The following is a 16,496-nucleotide window of genomic DNA, read 5'->3' on the forward strand; positions in this document are numbered from 1 at the left end:
CCTTAACCATTTTAAATGTAAACTTTAATGGGGTGACGTCAGAGGTGGGACATCCCAAGGATCCCGTTAAGACATGTCTGCTAAGCTATCAGTGTCAACTTCACACAGAGATAACTGCACAACTCCCATTTTCTGTCTCCCTTCTATTTTTACTACTACTTTTACTACTACTGCTTTCACTGTTTTTACTGTGGCTTGACTGACAGGTGGATATTGATGTATTTAAGTCATGCTTGAGCAGTTCTGTACTGGTTGTGTGTATTCATCAGAATCCAGTTACCTCTGTCATGCTTCCTCCTGTCACCAGAGGGTGGCAGAGACCGTCCCAGAGACATTAACGACACTCAGGCCTGTCCAAGTCTTTATGATTTCCCTGTTAAAAGAGGTGTGTTTTCTGTTGTCCTTTGCAGAAGCTTGAATTGCTTACTGTGTGCGCTTGTTTCCTGAGTGAGTTTTGGATACTTTTTTCACGTGTACTGTGTAGCTACCGTTTCTCAGTAAAGTATTATGTTCATCCTTAACCACTGATTCCTCGTCTGGTCTCTTCTCTGCACCTGGGTCCAACCTCACCATGTCACAGCAAGCTTCTTCCCAAACATGGACCCAGCGGAGATCACCCAGATCAAGAATGTTGTAACCCACCAAGGAGCACTCCTGGGGCGGCAGCCAGAACAACTCTCCCAGATATCTGAGACCCTCCGGGCCCTTCCGACTCAAATCAAACTTTATTTGTCACATGCGCCGAATACAACAAGTGTAGACCTTGAAATGCTTGCTTTCAAGCCATTAACCAACAGTGCAGTTCAGGAAGAGTTAAGAATATTTACCAAATAAACTAAAGTTAAAAAGTAACACAATAACAATAACAAGGTTATATACAGGGGATACCAGTACCGAGTCAATGTGCGGGGGTACAGGTTATTCAAGGTCATTTGTACATGTAGGTAGGATTGAACTACAGTCCAACCTCAACCCAGGAGGAGCCAATGTCAAAGTCTCATTGCCCAGTGCTACAGGTGTCCCTGTAGTTCCTCCAGGGAACCTGCACCGGAAACCCAAGATCCCAACCCCCGAGCGGTATAACAGCCACCTGGGAGGATTCAATGGGTTCCTCACTCAGTGTTCTCTGTTCCACCTCGTTCCACACCGATCGGGCCATAATCGCGCTACATCATCTCTCTACTCTCGGGCAAGGCCCTGGCGTGGGCAACGGCAGTGTGGGAACAGCAGCCACTATCCTGCAGCTCCATATTAGCCTTCATTGTCAAGCTGTCTTGAGTCCTTGACCAACGAGTCAGCAGACGAGAAGCGGCCAGCCAACTGTTCAACATCCAGCAAGGGGCAAGACCTGTGGATGACTTCGCCATCGAATTCCACAGCCTCGCTGCCAAGAATGGTTTGAATATGGAGGCCCTGGTCACCGATTTCCACCAGGGCTTGTCTAACTCTATCAATGATGAACTGGCCCCTTGGGAACTGGGAGAGGACCTTGAGTCCCTGATAACGCTGGTAATCAAGATTGACAACCGCCTCCGAGAATACGTGAGACAGCGCCTTTTTGACACCACCCCAGTATCCCAGTTTCCTGAGCACCCCAAGTCCCCTGAACACAGCATTGAGGAGCCCATGCAGCTGGGACGTACACACCTGAGCCGACAGGTGAATGACAGGCGCATGCACGAAGGCTGCTGCCTCTACTGAACCACTCAGACTCTTAGTTTTCTCTTTATCACTGCTCCCGAGAACCCCCTTATCCTAGGGTACCCCTGGCTAGTGCTACACAACCCACTATTCTCCTGTTCCACGGGACACCTCCCAGGATGGGGTAAGGACTGCCAGACTAAATGTCTAAGACCCCCACCAAGAACCTCACTGTGTCCTCCAGCATTCATTGAAGACCAAGACTTCTCAGCTCTCCCTGCCAAATACTTCGACCTCCGGGAGGCCTTCAGTAAGAGGCAAGCCACCCCCATCGTCCATACGACTGTGCCATAGAACTCCTATCCGGCTCCACCCCTCCCTGGAGCCGTTTGTACTCCCTCTCAGCCCCTGAAGCAGCAGTCATGGACAATTACATCCGGGAGTCACTGGAGGCAGGTTTCATTCGCCCCTCTACATCCCCAGCTGATGCAGGCTTCTTCTTCATGGGTGAGAAGGATGGAGGCCTACGTCCTTGCATCGATTACAGAGGGCTGAACCGGATTATGATCAAGAATCGTTATCCCCTACCCTTGATGTCCGTTGCCTTGGAGTTGACCCAAGGGACCAATTCTTCAACAAACTGGCCTTCCGCAATGCTTACAATCTGGGGAGAATCAGGGAGGGAGATGAGTGGAAAACTTTCTTTAACACCCCTAGTGGTCACTATGAGTATTTAGTCATGCCCTTCGGATTATTGAACTCACCGGCAGTCTTTCACACTCTTAGGGATATGTTGAATCGTTTTGTCTTTGTTTACCTCGAAGACATCCTGATTTTCTCCAAAACCCTTCTCAGAAACAAATACTGCACGTCCACCAAGTCCTGAGATGTCTCCTGCAGAGTGCCTCTCAGGGTGCAACCCTGCAAGTCCCAGACTCCCGAGGCTGACAGGGCATTCATGGAGCTCAAGGGACGTTTCACCTCGTTGACCCATCCTCGTTCATCCTGATCCTACTCATCCCTTTGTGGTAGAGGTGAACGCCTCGGACACTGGAGCAGGGGCGTGCTTTCACAGCGGAACGAGGAGAACAAGAAACTGCACCCATGCGCCTTTCTCTCCAAATGGTTCTCGCCAGCGGAACACAACAATGATGTAGGCAACTGGGAGTGGCAGTTAAGTGGGCTCTTGAGGGGTGGGACATCTCATCCTTTCGTGATTTTGACGGACCATAAGAACTTGGTCTCCATTCAAGAAGCCAAGAGGTTGAACACTCGACAAGCTAGGTGAGCTCTATTTTTTAACAGGTTCGATTTCACACTAGCCTATCACCCGGGATCCAAGAATCAGAAAGCAGATGCTCTGTCCCGCCAACACGATGTCTCTAACGAGGAGAGGGAATCCGAGACCATCATCCCCAGCTCCCGCATTCTGGCCCCTCTGATATGGAGTATTGAGTCCACGGTCTAACAAGCTCAGACCTGAGAACCTGACCCCGGCAGTGGACCTACTAACAGACTTTACGTTCTACGATCAGCCCGTTCCCGAGTACTACAATGGGGACACCCCTCTAAATTAACTGGGCATCCTGGGGTCTATCGGATACTGGGGTGGAAATTCTGGTGGCCCAACATGATTGAGGATGTGGGATCCTTTGTTCCCTCTGTGCCCAAAGCAAGTCTTCAAGACTGCGACCGGCTGGGTTGCTCCAACCTCTGGCCATCCCCAGCCGGCCCTGGTCCCACCTGTCCGTAGACTTTATCACAGGGTTACCACCATTCCAAGGGCTTATCACTATCCTGGTGGTCGTTGATCGGTTCTCCAAGGCCGCCCATTTCATTAACTTACCCAAGTTTCCCTCAGCGAAGGAGACTGCTAATCTCATGATTGCCCATGTCTTTTAACTACACGGACTTCCCCAGGACATTGTCTTGGATCTTGGGCCCCATTTCGTCACACGGTATTGGAAAGCCTTCAGCTCCCTGTTGGGGGCCTCGGTGAGTCTCTCCTCGGGATTCCACCCACAGCAGAATGGGCAAACATAGCGGGCCAACCAGGAGCTGAAGATGTTCCTCTGCTCTTTCGTCTCCACCCAGGCTAGCAACTGGAGTAAATTCCTCGTCTGGGCGGAGTATGCTCACAGCACACTGCCGAACTCGTCCACTGGACTATCGCAGTTTGAGTGTCAGTTTGGGTTCTTTATCCTAAACCACTGATTCCAGTCTCATGGTATGGATGTGGAGACATTGTCAAGAGAGCCTCTGGTGTACCTAAATGGTTTTTCTAGGCCTGGGTTGTACATCATTGAAATATCTCTTTGGTGAATTGCTGGTCTTCCTTCTTTAATCCACACCTTTACAGTATGTAATTTTCCCATATTGACCATCAATGGGTGAACCTTTTCTTATTGAAGACTTCATTTGGAAATTTACACTTTGCATTCAATCTATTTGACTCTCTCCTAGAGAGACAATCTTGGAATATCAATATCTACATTGCTTAAAATGTTTATATAATTTCTGGCAGATTAATCAGCTAATAGACTTTCAGTTTATTTGTAGAACCATCTTAAATAATTGAATCCGCTAACCATAGAACATGAAGGTGGACCTTAGCAGGTTGTTATCTTCGCTGAAGGGGTGACATTGTAAGAAATGTCCTTTCTGGTAGAACTGCTGCAGAGCAGTATCATCCCCTTCTACTGTAGAGTAGAACGGATGATACAAGCTTCCGTAAGGTTTCTCTCAGCATTCTGAGCTATCTGAGGCTCAAGAAACTCACACAGCCATGGAATGTGCACAGAGGACAAAGAAAAGTGGAGACTTCATTTCACAGTGTATGGATTCCCCTGATTTACCTTACGCACACACACACACACACAATGGAAGAGACGCAGCTCAATCATTGACTCCTTTGAGGGGAGGCTCCTTGTCTCCTCCATTAATTTTCTCCAGCAGTAGATCTAATCCCAGTCTTGTAAAGTCTCTGCAACAGTGTAGCCCCTGAATGGCTGCCTCATGTTCTGACTGCTTTCAAACCTCACTAATGCAATTGAGATTCAATCTTTTCTTTCATTTTCTCTGACGCTCTGTCTAACTGGGTCTGGAGCAGGACCAAAGGAGTTCTACTGATGCAGGCAGCACAGCACCTTTACCTGGCTGTCACTGTTCAGACTCTATCATGCAGGGGATGAGTTTAAAAAGAAAATCCCAATCCTTTCTTCAGCCCCTCTAATGTGCTAGTGACAGCATAACACCGTGAACTGTCTCTTATAATACAGTTGAGGTAATACAAGTCAAACTTGCGTGACAAGTCAAACTTCATGTTTGTCTAACTTCCTATATCCCATACCTCTGTCAATTCCAGGGTATGATAATGATGTATTACAATGATTAAGTACATACACAACAGACGTCAGGTTGTCATGAAATATTATTTGATATTTGTGAACTATGTGAACTGTGTTTTTTATGGAATTGACAGTGTAACATTATCCTTATAGACAGGAAATGGGCATTATAGTAGGCTCAAGTGGAATTATTGATTTTGCTTCGAATTTTCCAGTCTTTTGCAGGGCCTATTCTACAGTTAAGCATTCCTCGGTGTCACTGTCTCTGTTGTCCAGCTGGAATGCAATCCTGCCCACAAAGGTGTGATCTGTTTGAAAACAAATATGCCAAGATAACTCATATTTTTATCTATTTTAAAATATAAACATTCAAAGCTACACACTCTAAAGTGGCTGTTGGCTGACTTGAACCAATTATTAGTATCCTAGCAACAGCAGTCAATATGTTTCTTAGCAACACCATTTGGATATGCATAAATTATATTTAATTCAAAACAGGTTGATCTAAACAAGCATTTTTTTTTTTTTGAACTTTTATTCAACCTTTTTAACTAGGCAAGTCAGTAAAGAACAAATTCTTACCCACTGGGAACAGTGGGTTATCTGCCTTGTGATTGGTTGAGATGCGTTCTAAGCCATACTAAAAAACCTGTTTAGCATGGGTAAACCTATGTCGCAAAAATGGGCATCTTGTTTTCCGTTCCATCTGAGAAATCCTTGCACATTCACTGTCCCATCAGCCCAGCCAGCCAATCCATTAACTTCATCTCCACTGCAAAAAAGCATCAAGACATTATTTATCCTTGCTTCTAGCCTAACATATGGTATGCAACAACAGAGTTTGTACAAATGTTGCTGTCTGTCTCTCAACGTTTGCAACATTGTTTCAATATTGACATTTGATCTCCACTGTCCTATTGAGAATTAACGTGTCAGGACGAGGCAGATGTATTTTCTCAGCCAGTCGAAGTCATGAATCAGCATAATTTTTATGGATGTATACAAAGAAAGAAATGTAAATAAAAAAGCAGGTCAAACCAAATGAAATGCAGCTAGTTTGCAGTGGTGGTTCAGAACAGTGGTTCAGTGTTCAGGGGCAGAATGACAGATTTTTACCTTGTCAGCTCAGGGATTCAATTAAGCAACCTTTCGGTTACTGGCCCAATGCTCTAACCACGAGGCTACCTGCCGCCCCAAGGTGAATGAAGTGATTGTTAGCCTTAGTAGGCTAGCTTGGATGCAAAGGATAAAAGCGTTGCCAGCCAGCATGGCAACCTGACCGATAGAATGATTGGCCAGCCGCTTGGCTAGCAACAATAGAGGTGTCGGGACTAGGCCTGTATTTTTGTTAAGGGATGAAATAGTAGCCTATGAATACATTTATCAAAATAAAGTTTTTAATGTAATTGGTAACCCCTTGTAGAAAAGCAATTATACACAAAAGGGTGTGCAAAACAACTTTTTTAGCACAGCTATGCTGATCTACGGTAGTCCGCTCCGCTTCGTACCTATGACTGCAGCACATCCGTGCTAAAAAAGTAGTTTAGCACGGCCTCTTGGGTATAATTGCTTTATAATAAAGTATTTGAGGAAGCAAAGGCTCACACATTATCAATAAGGAATCATCAGGCACCGTCATCTTAGAAGTCATAAAAATATGAGGTTACTGTATGTCTAGATTTTTCATAATCTTATAGGAGCCTACTCTGAGAGGGATAGAAGTGGCAGATATCACTCAACTCAATTCAGGTATCTCTCTGTCTCACACTGCATTCAACCCTCATTATGTCTCGTTTTCTGACTGTTGAAAGCCTTTATCACGCAATGCCTCTGTCTGAGACCCTTCCTGTGTGTGTCTGTCCCTGGAGGTAGACCCTGTTAAGGAAGAGATCATAGTCCTCTTTATCATCAGGCCCTTCAGCTCACACACACAGAGCAGCAAGGTAATCTGTAATCAGCCCACAGCAGCCAGTCTTGATGTTATCTATTAATGCTTTCTCGCTCCCTGTGTAATGACCAGTGGAGGCTGCTGAGGGGAGGACGGCTCATAATAATGTCTGGAACAGAGCAAATGGAATGGCATCAAACACAAGGAAACCATGTGTCTGATGTTTTTGATACCATTCCACTTATTCCGCTCCAGCCATTACCACGAGCCCATCCTCCCGATTTCAGGTGCCACCAACCTCCTGTGGTAATGACCTACAATGATATGATCTGTGGCTGAAAGGGCTTTGCATTAGGTGCTACCTGCTGCTCAGGACACTAATATTTGATATTTAACAAGCCCATTAGTTAACGAAACACCTTTTCTGGTTTTCTCACCTCTGAATTGTTACTCATATTACAGGTACATCTGAGACAAGATATACCTTATTCAGTCGCCATTTGATATGGATGGCTCTGAATTGAATTACAGATTTTGGGAAATGAGCTCTATTCACATGCATTTCGAGGTTGTGGCTATTTCTCTGGGCCAGCCATTTGATAATCAGTTTTCCAAATTCATGTACTTTTCCTCAACCCCTCTACTAGAGCTGGGAATCCTCTAACTTGTCAATGATGCAGGGCTTTGAACCCACATCCTTTTAACGGGCTGCACTCTGCGCACACACGCTATCCTGGCGACCTCAGCGTAATAGAATATGGACCTGTGAGCCAACACTGTAGTATTCACCCTGCCTGTGTTACTATCACACTACTAATAGACCTCTCTGTCTGTCTCCCCTGGAGGACCGTTCAGCGGGCGGACCATTAGTGCAGTACACAAGGCCAACCGCAGGCTTCATGTATCATATGTTGCTCTACTTGTGTGTCATATGCACACAAAACATGACGGACGCAATATCAAATGATCTGAAGCTAATTTGTATACTAAGATCAATCAAATAGTCTCTGTTTGTGCAAACAATCTTAAAGGGCAATTACACCACTTTTCAACCTCATTTTCATTATCTCCAGCACTATGACCAGTGTCGACATAGCTGTGCGTGCAGTATATTTTCAATCCATTGCATAAACCATTACCTCTTGCTGATACTGTCCCTAATTTACACCCTGTACTTGTAAACAACATTGTATCACTGTTTTGATGTTTTTTAATGAAAATACTGGCATGCTTGATTGCTGTATGGTCTACTATATTAATTCTATAAGTATTACTTTGGTGCAGACTGCAGTATAGTCCTTTATAGAATCCATCATCTCCTCTCTGCAGAGGCAGGGTCAGAGCCAGAGCCAGAGCCAGTGTCAGAGCCAGTGTCAGTGTCAGAGCCAGAGCCAGAGCCAGAGCCAGTGTCAGAGACAGGGTCAGAGCCAGAGCCAGAGCCAGAGCCAGTGTCAGAGACAGGGTCAGAGCCAGTGTCAGAGACAGGGTCAGAGCCAGTGTCAGAGCAGAGCCAGTGTCAGAGACCAGAGCAGTGTCAGAGCCAGTGTCAGAGACAGGGTCAGAGACAGTGTCAGAGCCAGTGTCAGAGCCAGTGTCAGAGCCAATGGGTCAGAGCCAATGTCAGAGACAGGGTCAGAGCCAGTGTCAGAGACAGGGTCAGAGACAGTGTCAGAGCCAGTGTCAGAGACAGGGTCAGAGCCAGAGCCAGAGCCAGTGTCAGAGACAGGGTCAGAGCCAGAGCCAGAGCCAGAGCCAGTGTCAGAGACAGGGTCAGAGCCAGTGTCAGAGACAGGGTCAGAGCCAGAGCCAGAGCCAGTGTCAGAGACAGTGTAAGAGACAGTGTCAGAGCCAGTGTCAGAGACAGTGTCAGAGCCAGTGTCAGAGCCAGTGTCAGAGACAGGGTCAGAGACAGTGTCAGAGCCAATGTCAGAGACAGGGTCAGAGCCAGAGACAGTGTCAGGGCCAGTGTCAGACAGGGTCAGAGCCAGTGTCAGAGACAGGGTCAGAGACAGTGTCAGAGCCAGTGTCAGAGACAGGGTCAGAGCCAGAGCCAGAGCCAGTGTCAGAGACAGGGTCAGAGCCAGAGCCAGAGCCAGTGTCAGAGACAGGGTCAGAGCCAGAGCCAGAGCCAGTGTCAGAGACAGGGTCAGAGCCAGTGTCAGAGCCAGTGTCAGAGACAGGGTCAGAGCCAGAGCCAGAGCCAGTGTCAGAGACAGGGTCAGAGCCAGTGTCAGAGCCAGTGTCAGAGACAGGGTCAGAGCCAGAGCCAGAGCCAGTGTCAGAGACAGGGTCACAGACAGTGTCAGAGCCAGTGTCAGAGACAGGGTCAGAGCCAGAGCCAGAGACAGTGTCAGAGACAGGGTCAGAGCCAGAGACCGTATCAGAGACAGGGTCAGAGCCAGTGTCAGAGACAGGGTCAGAGCCAGAGCCAGTGTCAGAGCCAGTGTCAGAGACAGAGTCAGAGCCAGAGCCAGAGCCAGTGACAGAGACAGGGTCAGAGACAGTGTCAGAGCCAGTGTCAGAGACAGGGTCAGAGCCAGAGCCAGAGACAGGGTCAGAGACAGGGTCAGAGACAGGGTCAGAGCCAGAGCCAGTGTCAGAGACAGGGTCAGAGACAGGGTCAGAGCCAGTGTCAGAGACAGGGTCAGAGACAGAGTCAGAGCCAGAGCCAGAGCCAGTGTCAGAGACAGGGTCAGATGGCAGGGTCAGAGCCAGAGTCAGTGTCAGAGACAGGGTCAGAGCCAGAGCCAGAGCCAGTGTCAGACAGGGTCAGAGCCAGTGTCAGAGCCAGTGTCAGAGACAGGGTCAGAGACAGTGTCAGAGCCAGTGTCAGAGACAGATTCAGAGCCAGAGCCAGAGCCAATGTCAGAGACAGTGTCAGAGACAGTGTCAGAGCCAGTGTCAGAGACAGGGTCAGAGCCAGAGACAGTGTCAGAGACAGGGTCAGAGCCAGAGACAGTGTCAGAGACAGGGTCAGAGCCAGAGACAGTGTCAGAGACAGGGTCAGAGGCAGAGACTGGGTCAGAGACTGGACAGAGGCAGAGACAGGGGCAGAGATAGAGGATGGTGAAGGAATGACCACACTCTTAAACCTCCTCCTTCCTGCTGTCACACTATAACCTGAACTCTACAACCTCGAGAAACAAAATCTGATGTTGATGAAACATGGCCACGGCACCAACCCCAGATTCCATTCTGTCTGCATCGTTACTCTACCAGCTCAGCAATGTCCATAGTGTGCAATTTGAGAACAAAGTCATAACTCTTCTAAAGTATCAGACATCCTCTTGGTAGATTCTCTCGTCACACAGTAGACTATATTTCATATTATCAAGCAATGATGAGACTTGGATTAATGTTCATTCTTTGGTATGCAATCACCAGAAATGCCAATACAAAGTCATAGAAAAGTCTCAGCACATTATCTAATTTGTTCTTATCAGACCAGTATGCAAATTGTTTCTGAACCTACAGCTGACATTGGCTGAGATAATGGAATTCGATATTCACTTTCTATTTTCTTGGCCTGTTTTTACGTTTTTCTGTGATAATTAATTATAAGGCTGATGTAACAAAGTGTTCTAATTATCTTAGAAATCTCATTGTGTGTCTGCTTACAAGAGCTGACAATTAAGTTTATCCAAAAGAACATAAAGCTTGTTTGACAGCACAAACCATTTCCCCACAATGGCAAAGCAGGAAGAATATTGTCTATTTCAACCAGTGAAATTAAACTGACTATAGATGAGTACGGCCAAGGCTGCATCCTAGCTGACTACTGCCTATATTTCATTTTTTCTCTTAAGCTCAGAGAAAGTGCCTGTCTTCAACCTTGGGGGGGGAAATGTTGTTCTAAAAGCACTCTACAGGAAGGAAGCTTTCAGAGGCAGTGAAAGACATGCAGAGAGGGACTTATTTGATATGTGTTCAGATGGGCAGAAGGGTGCTAAGGCTTCTCTCATCCTCTATCTCATCCCCCCTATGCCTCTATCTATCTCTCCTCTCGCCAGGTGTATGAACGAGGGACCAATGTGGAGCAATTTGTTACCCGCTTCCTGTTGAAGGAATCAGCCAATCAGATCCATTCTCTGCTGAACTCGGTGGAGAGTGCTGTGGACGCTATTGACGAGCAGCACTGTAGTCAGTCAGGGTGAGTTGTGGAGTGAGGAGGACACCACTGCTGTGTCACGTCATTATGTGTGTGAAATTTAGCCTGGAAGTACCCCAAATGAAAATCACTCAGGTTCCTAGCAATGTGCCTTCTCTGGCTACTGTGATCCACCCTCATTCTCTCTCGTTCATCTCTCATCCCTCTCTGGGGCAGCCGGTAGCCTAGTGGTTAGAGCATTGGGTCAGTAATCTAAAGGTTGCAGGTTTGAATCCCTGATCTGACAAGGTAAACATTTGTCATTCTGCCCCTGAGCAAGGCAGTTAACCCACTGTTCCCCCGGTGCTGAAAGACATGGATGTTGATTATGGCAGCCCCCTGCACCTTTCTGATTCAGAGGGTTAAATGTGGAAGATGCATTCAGTGGTACAACTGACTGGGTATTTTCCTTTGTTTGTCTGTCTTTCACTCCCTCTGTATAGGTACCCTACTAAGGTCAGTCAACAGGTTCCAGAGAAATGTTATGAGAACCCAGTCCCTGACTACCCTCCTAACAACAGAGTCAGTGCTGCCAAGGATGCTGCCCCAAGGAACATCAACACTGCTACAGGTGAGGCCTCTATGCCTGTGTCACACACAACATACTGTACACTGGCATAGGCCTACAGTATATAGTCTCTCACTGAAGACGTTTTGTATGGATTGGAGTCAATTATCCAGCCCCTTCTACAATCTGCTGATTCATTTAAGTGATGTACTTTACCTTCTGTCTCCATCTCTCTCCCATAAGAACACAAAACACCCTCTCTCTCCCCTTAAAACACAAACCGTTTAAGCAGAATGTAGACATGTGTCACCTGAACCAAATGCAATGTAAAAAAGAAAATTCTGAAGGAAGTCTGACATACATTTGTCATTTGCATTTGTGATTAGCTTGGAGACAAGCCTGGTAGAATTAATCAAGCAGAATGGAAATCAAAAGCACTGTTCTCTTCAAGCAGAGTGTTTTATTTCCCATTTTCTACATTCTCAATCAATCATCTATAGGAACATGGAGATGTGACTAGCGGCTCCAGCTCTCCCACAGAGAGGACGAGAGGGAGGGAGGGAGGGAGGGAGGGAGGGAGGGAGGAGGGAGGGAGGGAGGGAGGGAGGGAGGGAGGGGGAGGGAGGGAGGGAGGGAGGGAGGGAGGGAGGGGCGGCTGTAACAATGACACAGATATGCAGATCAAAAAGTCAAATACATTATACTCTGCATGCAGCCATCACTTCAGTTAGAGTTGGTTCTGCAGTGAGCTGCTGTAAAGCAGCACATGTAGGCCTATGGGTTTGAGTAGCAATATCAGTCTACCAAAACCAGTGTGCATATGCCAGACACCCTCATTTGTAGATTCCTTCATTCATTCAGAACCACAATGACATTTCAGCTGTTTCATGCTTCTGTCTCAAAGATAATTCTGGAATATATCAATTTAAAGCAGCTTGCATAACGTACAGCATTCAGAGCAATTACAGAATAAACCACGAGTGCACAATCAGTATGCATCATGCATGCAGTAGATAAGCATTATGTATTGTGGTGTACAATGGTTTGGGAGTAGACCAAGTGCTGAAAACTAACTTTTCAATGGGGATAAATAATCCCTTTTCCACTGAATCCATTCCTCATTTCAATTAGAGAGTGGTTCCACTGAAAAGCAGAGTTAGAGCTTCTGGCTATGGCCTCACAAATGAATTACAGTCCAAACTGCTCTCATTTATTAACAGGCTTTATAGAATTACATTAGAATGACATGGAAACCATAGAAACTGTCTATAGAAAGGGGCAATTTTGAGTCCATTACTTAAAGCCTGACACCAGTTAAACATTTCCCACAGACACTCATAAACCTGACAGTTTGGGCAATAAAAGCCAGTATTACAGCTGTCAGCGGCTGGAAATAGGGAGTTGATTGGGGCCAGCTTGGTCTGGCCTGTCATTTATTTTATCAGGAAGAAAATATTGATCAATACTTCCCTGTGCCCCCTCCCCCTCTCTCTGTCTCTCACTCTTAGACTCACTCGTTCTTTCCTGACTTTCCCTCACACTTTTATCAAATATATTTATAAATATGATTTTTTTTCCTATAGTTGTTCCTGCAATATTGCAATATCCCTCTTTTTTTATAATGGCAGACTAAACATTCTTGTTGCAGAATCTGTCTGTGCTCTCTCTTCATTGATCAGGGAATACCTTGCCAGTGAATGTTCTAAATTTAAACATTCATGCTAATCAGATTTGTGGAACTGCCTCCTTGCAGGACTATGTGACACTATGGGAGTAATGTTGTTTTTAAATGAGCCATTGTTCATTGTTCAATGTTACCTGAGGCAAGCCACACTCCTCCATGTATTTTGACAAGGGTGTACTTGTGCTTGTGTGTGTGAGTGTGCAGGCACCAGTGTGTGGAATGAAAATGTTCCTGCAAACATCTGCGACTGCCATATGTTGCTAAGGCAGCTGCACATGGAGATGGCTGTCTGTTGTTAGCATGGCCAGTCAGGAATAATGACTGCTCCCCTGTGTATGACAGAGAGCATGCTCAAACAGCATGGACATCCATTCAGCCCCAACTGACCAAATGTGCCTGCTATATGCATGCTTCAAACGTCTCTATGGTTATGACTGGTAGGTTCCAAAATTTCACAGCCCCTCTCAGCTCTGTGCCTCTGTTCTCATCAACACAGGGGGAAGTGTCATCCTCTAATTGGCTTGGCACCTTGAGAGGTGATGATTTTAAAGAGCAGAAAGCCCTTTTCCACCATTAATTGGTTATGTTGCATCACATAGAGGGGAGAAGAATGGAAGGATTAATATTATTGGCCTTCCTATTCATTTCTGCCTCACTGAGGCCTCTTAACACAGGGCCTCTCAGTGTGTTTCATTATATTGTCATTGTCGTCCTGGCTGGACCTTTACTGCACACACTATTATCCAGGGTGACTCACAAAGGCAAAGCTAATCGCAAGAGCCAAGTACGTTAGGATAGAATGTGTTATTGCTTTCTACACAGAGCTGAAAAGCAATAAAGGCCTCTTCTCTGCTGAGGCACAAGCTATATATTTCAATGTCAAACCTTGAATAGTCATGATTTTTCCTGATTAACACATTTTATTCCCTATTTATCAGACCTGGTTGGAACTCTTTAATTGCCTCAAATATTCTCTGGAGGAAAAGATCTGTACCATAAAATGTGTTGAATGCTGAGAATGTGTTGGCTTCAGGTGTTGAATGCTGGGAGTGTGTTGACTCTGTTCTATCAGGGGTGGTGGAGGTAAGGAAAGAGACGCTGGAGGCACAGATCAACCGACTAGCTGAGCTAATTGGACGCCTTGAGAACAAGGTAAGAACACCCATCCTGCTCAAAAAAAGTATTGTAATAAAATACAAAAATGACACTAAACAAAAATACAAATGCAACATATTAAGTGTTGGTCCTATGTTTCATGAGCTGAAATAAAAGATCCCAGAAATGTTCCATTCGCATAAAAAGCTTATTTCTATAAAATTGTGTGCACAATTTTGTTTACATCCCTGTTAGTGAGCATTTCTCCTTTGCCAAGATAACCCATCCACCTGACAGGTGTGGATTATCAAGAAGCTGATTAAACAGCATGGCCATTACACAGGTGTGCCTTGTGCTGGGAATAATAACAGGCCACTCTAAAATGTGCAGTTTTGTCACACAACACAATGACAACAATTTTGCAAGTTTTGCAGGAGCGTACAATTGGAATGTTGACTGCAGGAATGTCCACCAGAGCTGTTGCCAGAGAATTTAATATTAATTTCTCTACCATACATCGTTTGAGAAAATTTGATAGAAAATTTGATAGTACGTCCAACAGGCCTCACAGCCACAGACCATGTGTAACCACGCCAGCCCAGGACCTCCACAACCCTGCTTCTTCACCTGCGGGATCGTCTGAGACCAGCCACACAGACAGCTGATGAAACTGTGGGTATGCACAACCAAATAATTTCTGCACAAACTGTCAGAAACCATCTCAGGGAAGCTCATCTGTGTGCTCGTCATCCGCACAAGGGTCTTGACCTGACTGCAGTTTGGCATCGTAACTGACAGTGGGCAAATGCTCACCTTCAATGGCCACTGTCACGATGAATCCCGGTTTCAAATGTATCGGGCAGATGGCAGACAGCGTGTATGGCGTCAGCTGGGTGAGCGGCTTGCTAATGTCAACGTTGTGAACAGAGTCCCCGATGGTGGTGGTGGGGTTATGGTATGGGCAGGCAGGCAGGCATAAGTTACTGACAGCTAACACAATTGCATTTTATCAACGGAAATTGGAATGCACAGAGATACTGTGACAAGATCCTGAGGCCCATTGTCGTGCCATTCACCTGTCGCCATCACTTCATGTTTCAGCATGGTAATGCACGGCCCCATGTCGCAAGGATCTGTACACAATTCCTGGAAGCTGAAAATGTCCCAGAACTTCTATGGCCTGCACACTCAACAGACATGTCACCCATTGAGCATGTTTGGGATGCTCTGCATCGACATGTACAACAGCGTGTTCCAGTTCTCACCAATATCCAGCAATTTTGCATAGCCAGCAAAGAAGAGATGGGCAACATTTCACAGGCCACAATCAAGAGCCTGATTGTAACTTAACTCTATGTGAAGAAGATGTGTCTCGCTGCATGAGGCAAATGGTGGTCACACCAGATACCGACTGGTTTTCTTATCTATGTCCATACCTTTGTTTTGAATCCATAGATTAAGGCCTAATGAATGTATTTAAATTGACTGATTTCCTTATATGAAATGAAACTCAGTAAAATCTTTGAAATTTGTACATGTTGTGTTATCTTAGAAAATGCAGTTTGTATTTTCAACTTCGGTATGATCAGCTCAGAAATTGATGACTATAAACTTGAAATCACTGATTATCATGACAATTTAGCCCACCCCAGTCATAGACAGTTCTCTCTTCTACAAGCGGTACTGGAGTGCCAAGTCTAGGACAAAAAGGCTTCTCCACTGTTTTTACCCCCAAGCCATAAGACAAATCTAAATGTGTATTCGAACACAATAATGGTTGAATTCAAGAAGTTTAAGCTGCCTGTCAATCATTGTTTTTGAAACCAGTGGACAGCCAGTGAAAATGCGCTCTTGCAACAGCTGCGTAGTGCGGATCCCAGCTTATGGAATAAAAGTGGGGCTTTTATTGCTCAATCTAATTCATGTTGAATTATTTTTATTTTTTTAAGTGTGCGAGTTTGAGCATGAGCATGGCCTATGGACAATTGCTCAAACTCGCAGTTTTGACAGACTTAAAGGGGCAATCTGTAGTTGCTACATCCATTTTTGGACTTTTAAATAATATATATATATTCTTCAAGAATCAATGGATATATATATAAATGTTTGTAAACATTGTACATTTGATAGCCTATAGCATAGTTAAAACAATCATGTTGATATCATGGATGGTCCGTCCTTGCATC

The 16,496-nt window shown here is 45.6% G+C and overlaps 1 protein-coding gene across 1 annotated transcript in view; it reads left to right on the forward strand.

The window, feature by feature from the left end:
- The window catches only part of LOC135509378 (N-terminal EF-hand calcium-binding protein 2-like), a 148,166-nt gene that overhangs the window by 97,406 nt on the left and 34,264 nt on the right, over nt 1-16,496 (forward strand). Inside the window, exons 6-8 of the mRNA XM_064929995.1 lie at nt 10,887-11,026; nt 11,467-11,594; nt 14,288-14,367. Of these exons, the coding sequence (XP_064786067.1) occupies nt 10,887-11,026; nt 11,467-11,594; nt 14,288-14,367 (348 nt within the window). The remainder of the gene's footprint in view (nt 1-10,886; nt 11,027-11,466; nt 11,595-14,287; nt 14,368-16,496) is intronic.

Source organism: Oncorhynchus masou, chromosome 22, assembly GCF_036934945.1.
Source record: "Oncorhynchus masou masou isolate Uvic2021 chromosome 22, UVic_Omas_1.1, whole genome shotgun sequence".
Classification (NCBI taxonomy): domain Eukaryota; kingdom Metazoa; phylum Chordata; class Actinopteri; order Salmoniformes; family Salmonidae; genus Oncorhynchus; species Oncorhynchus masou.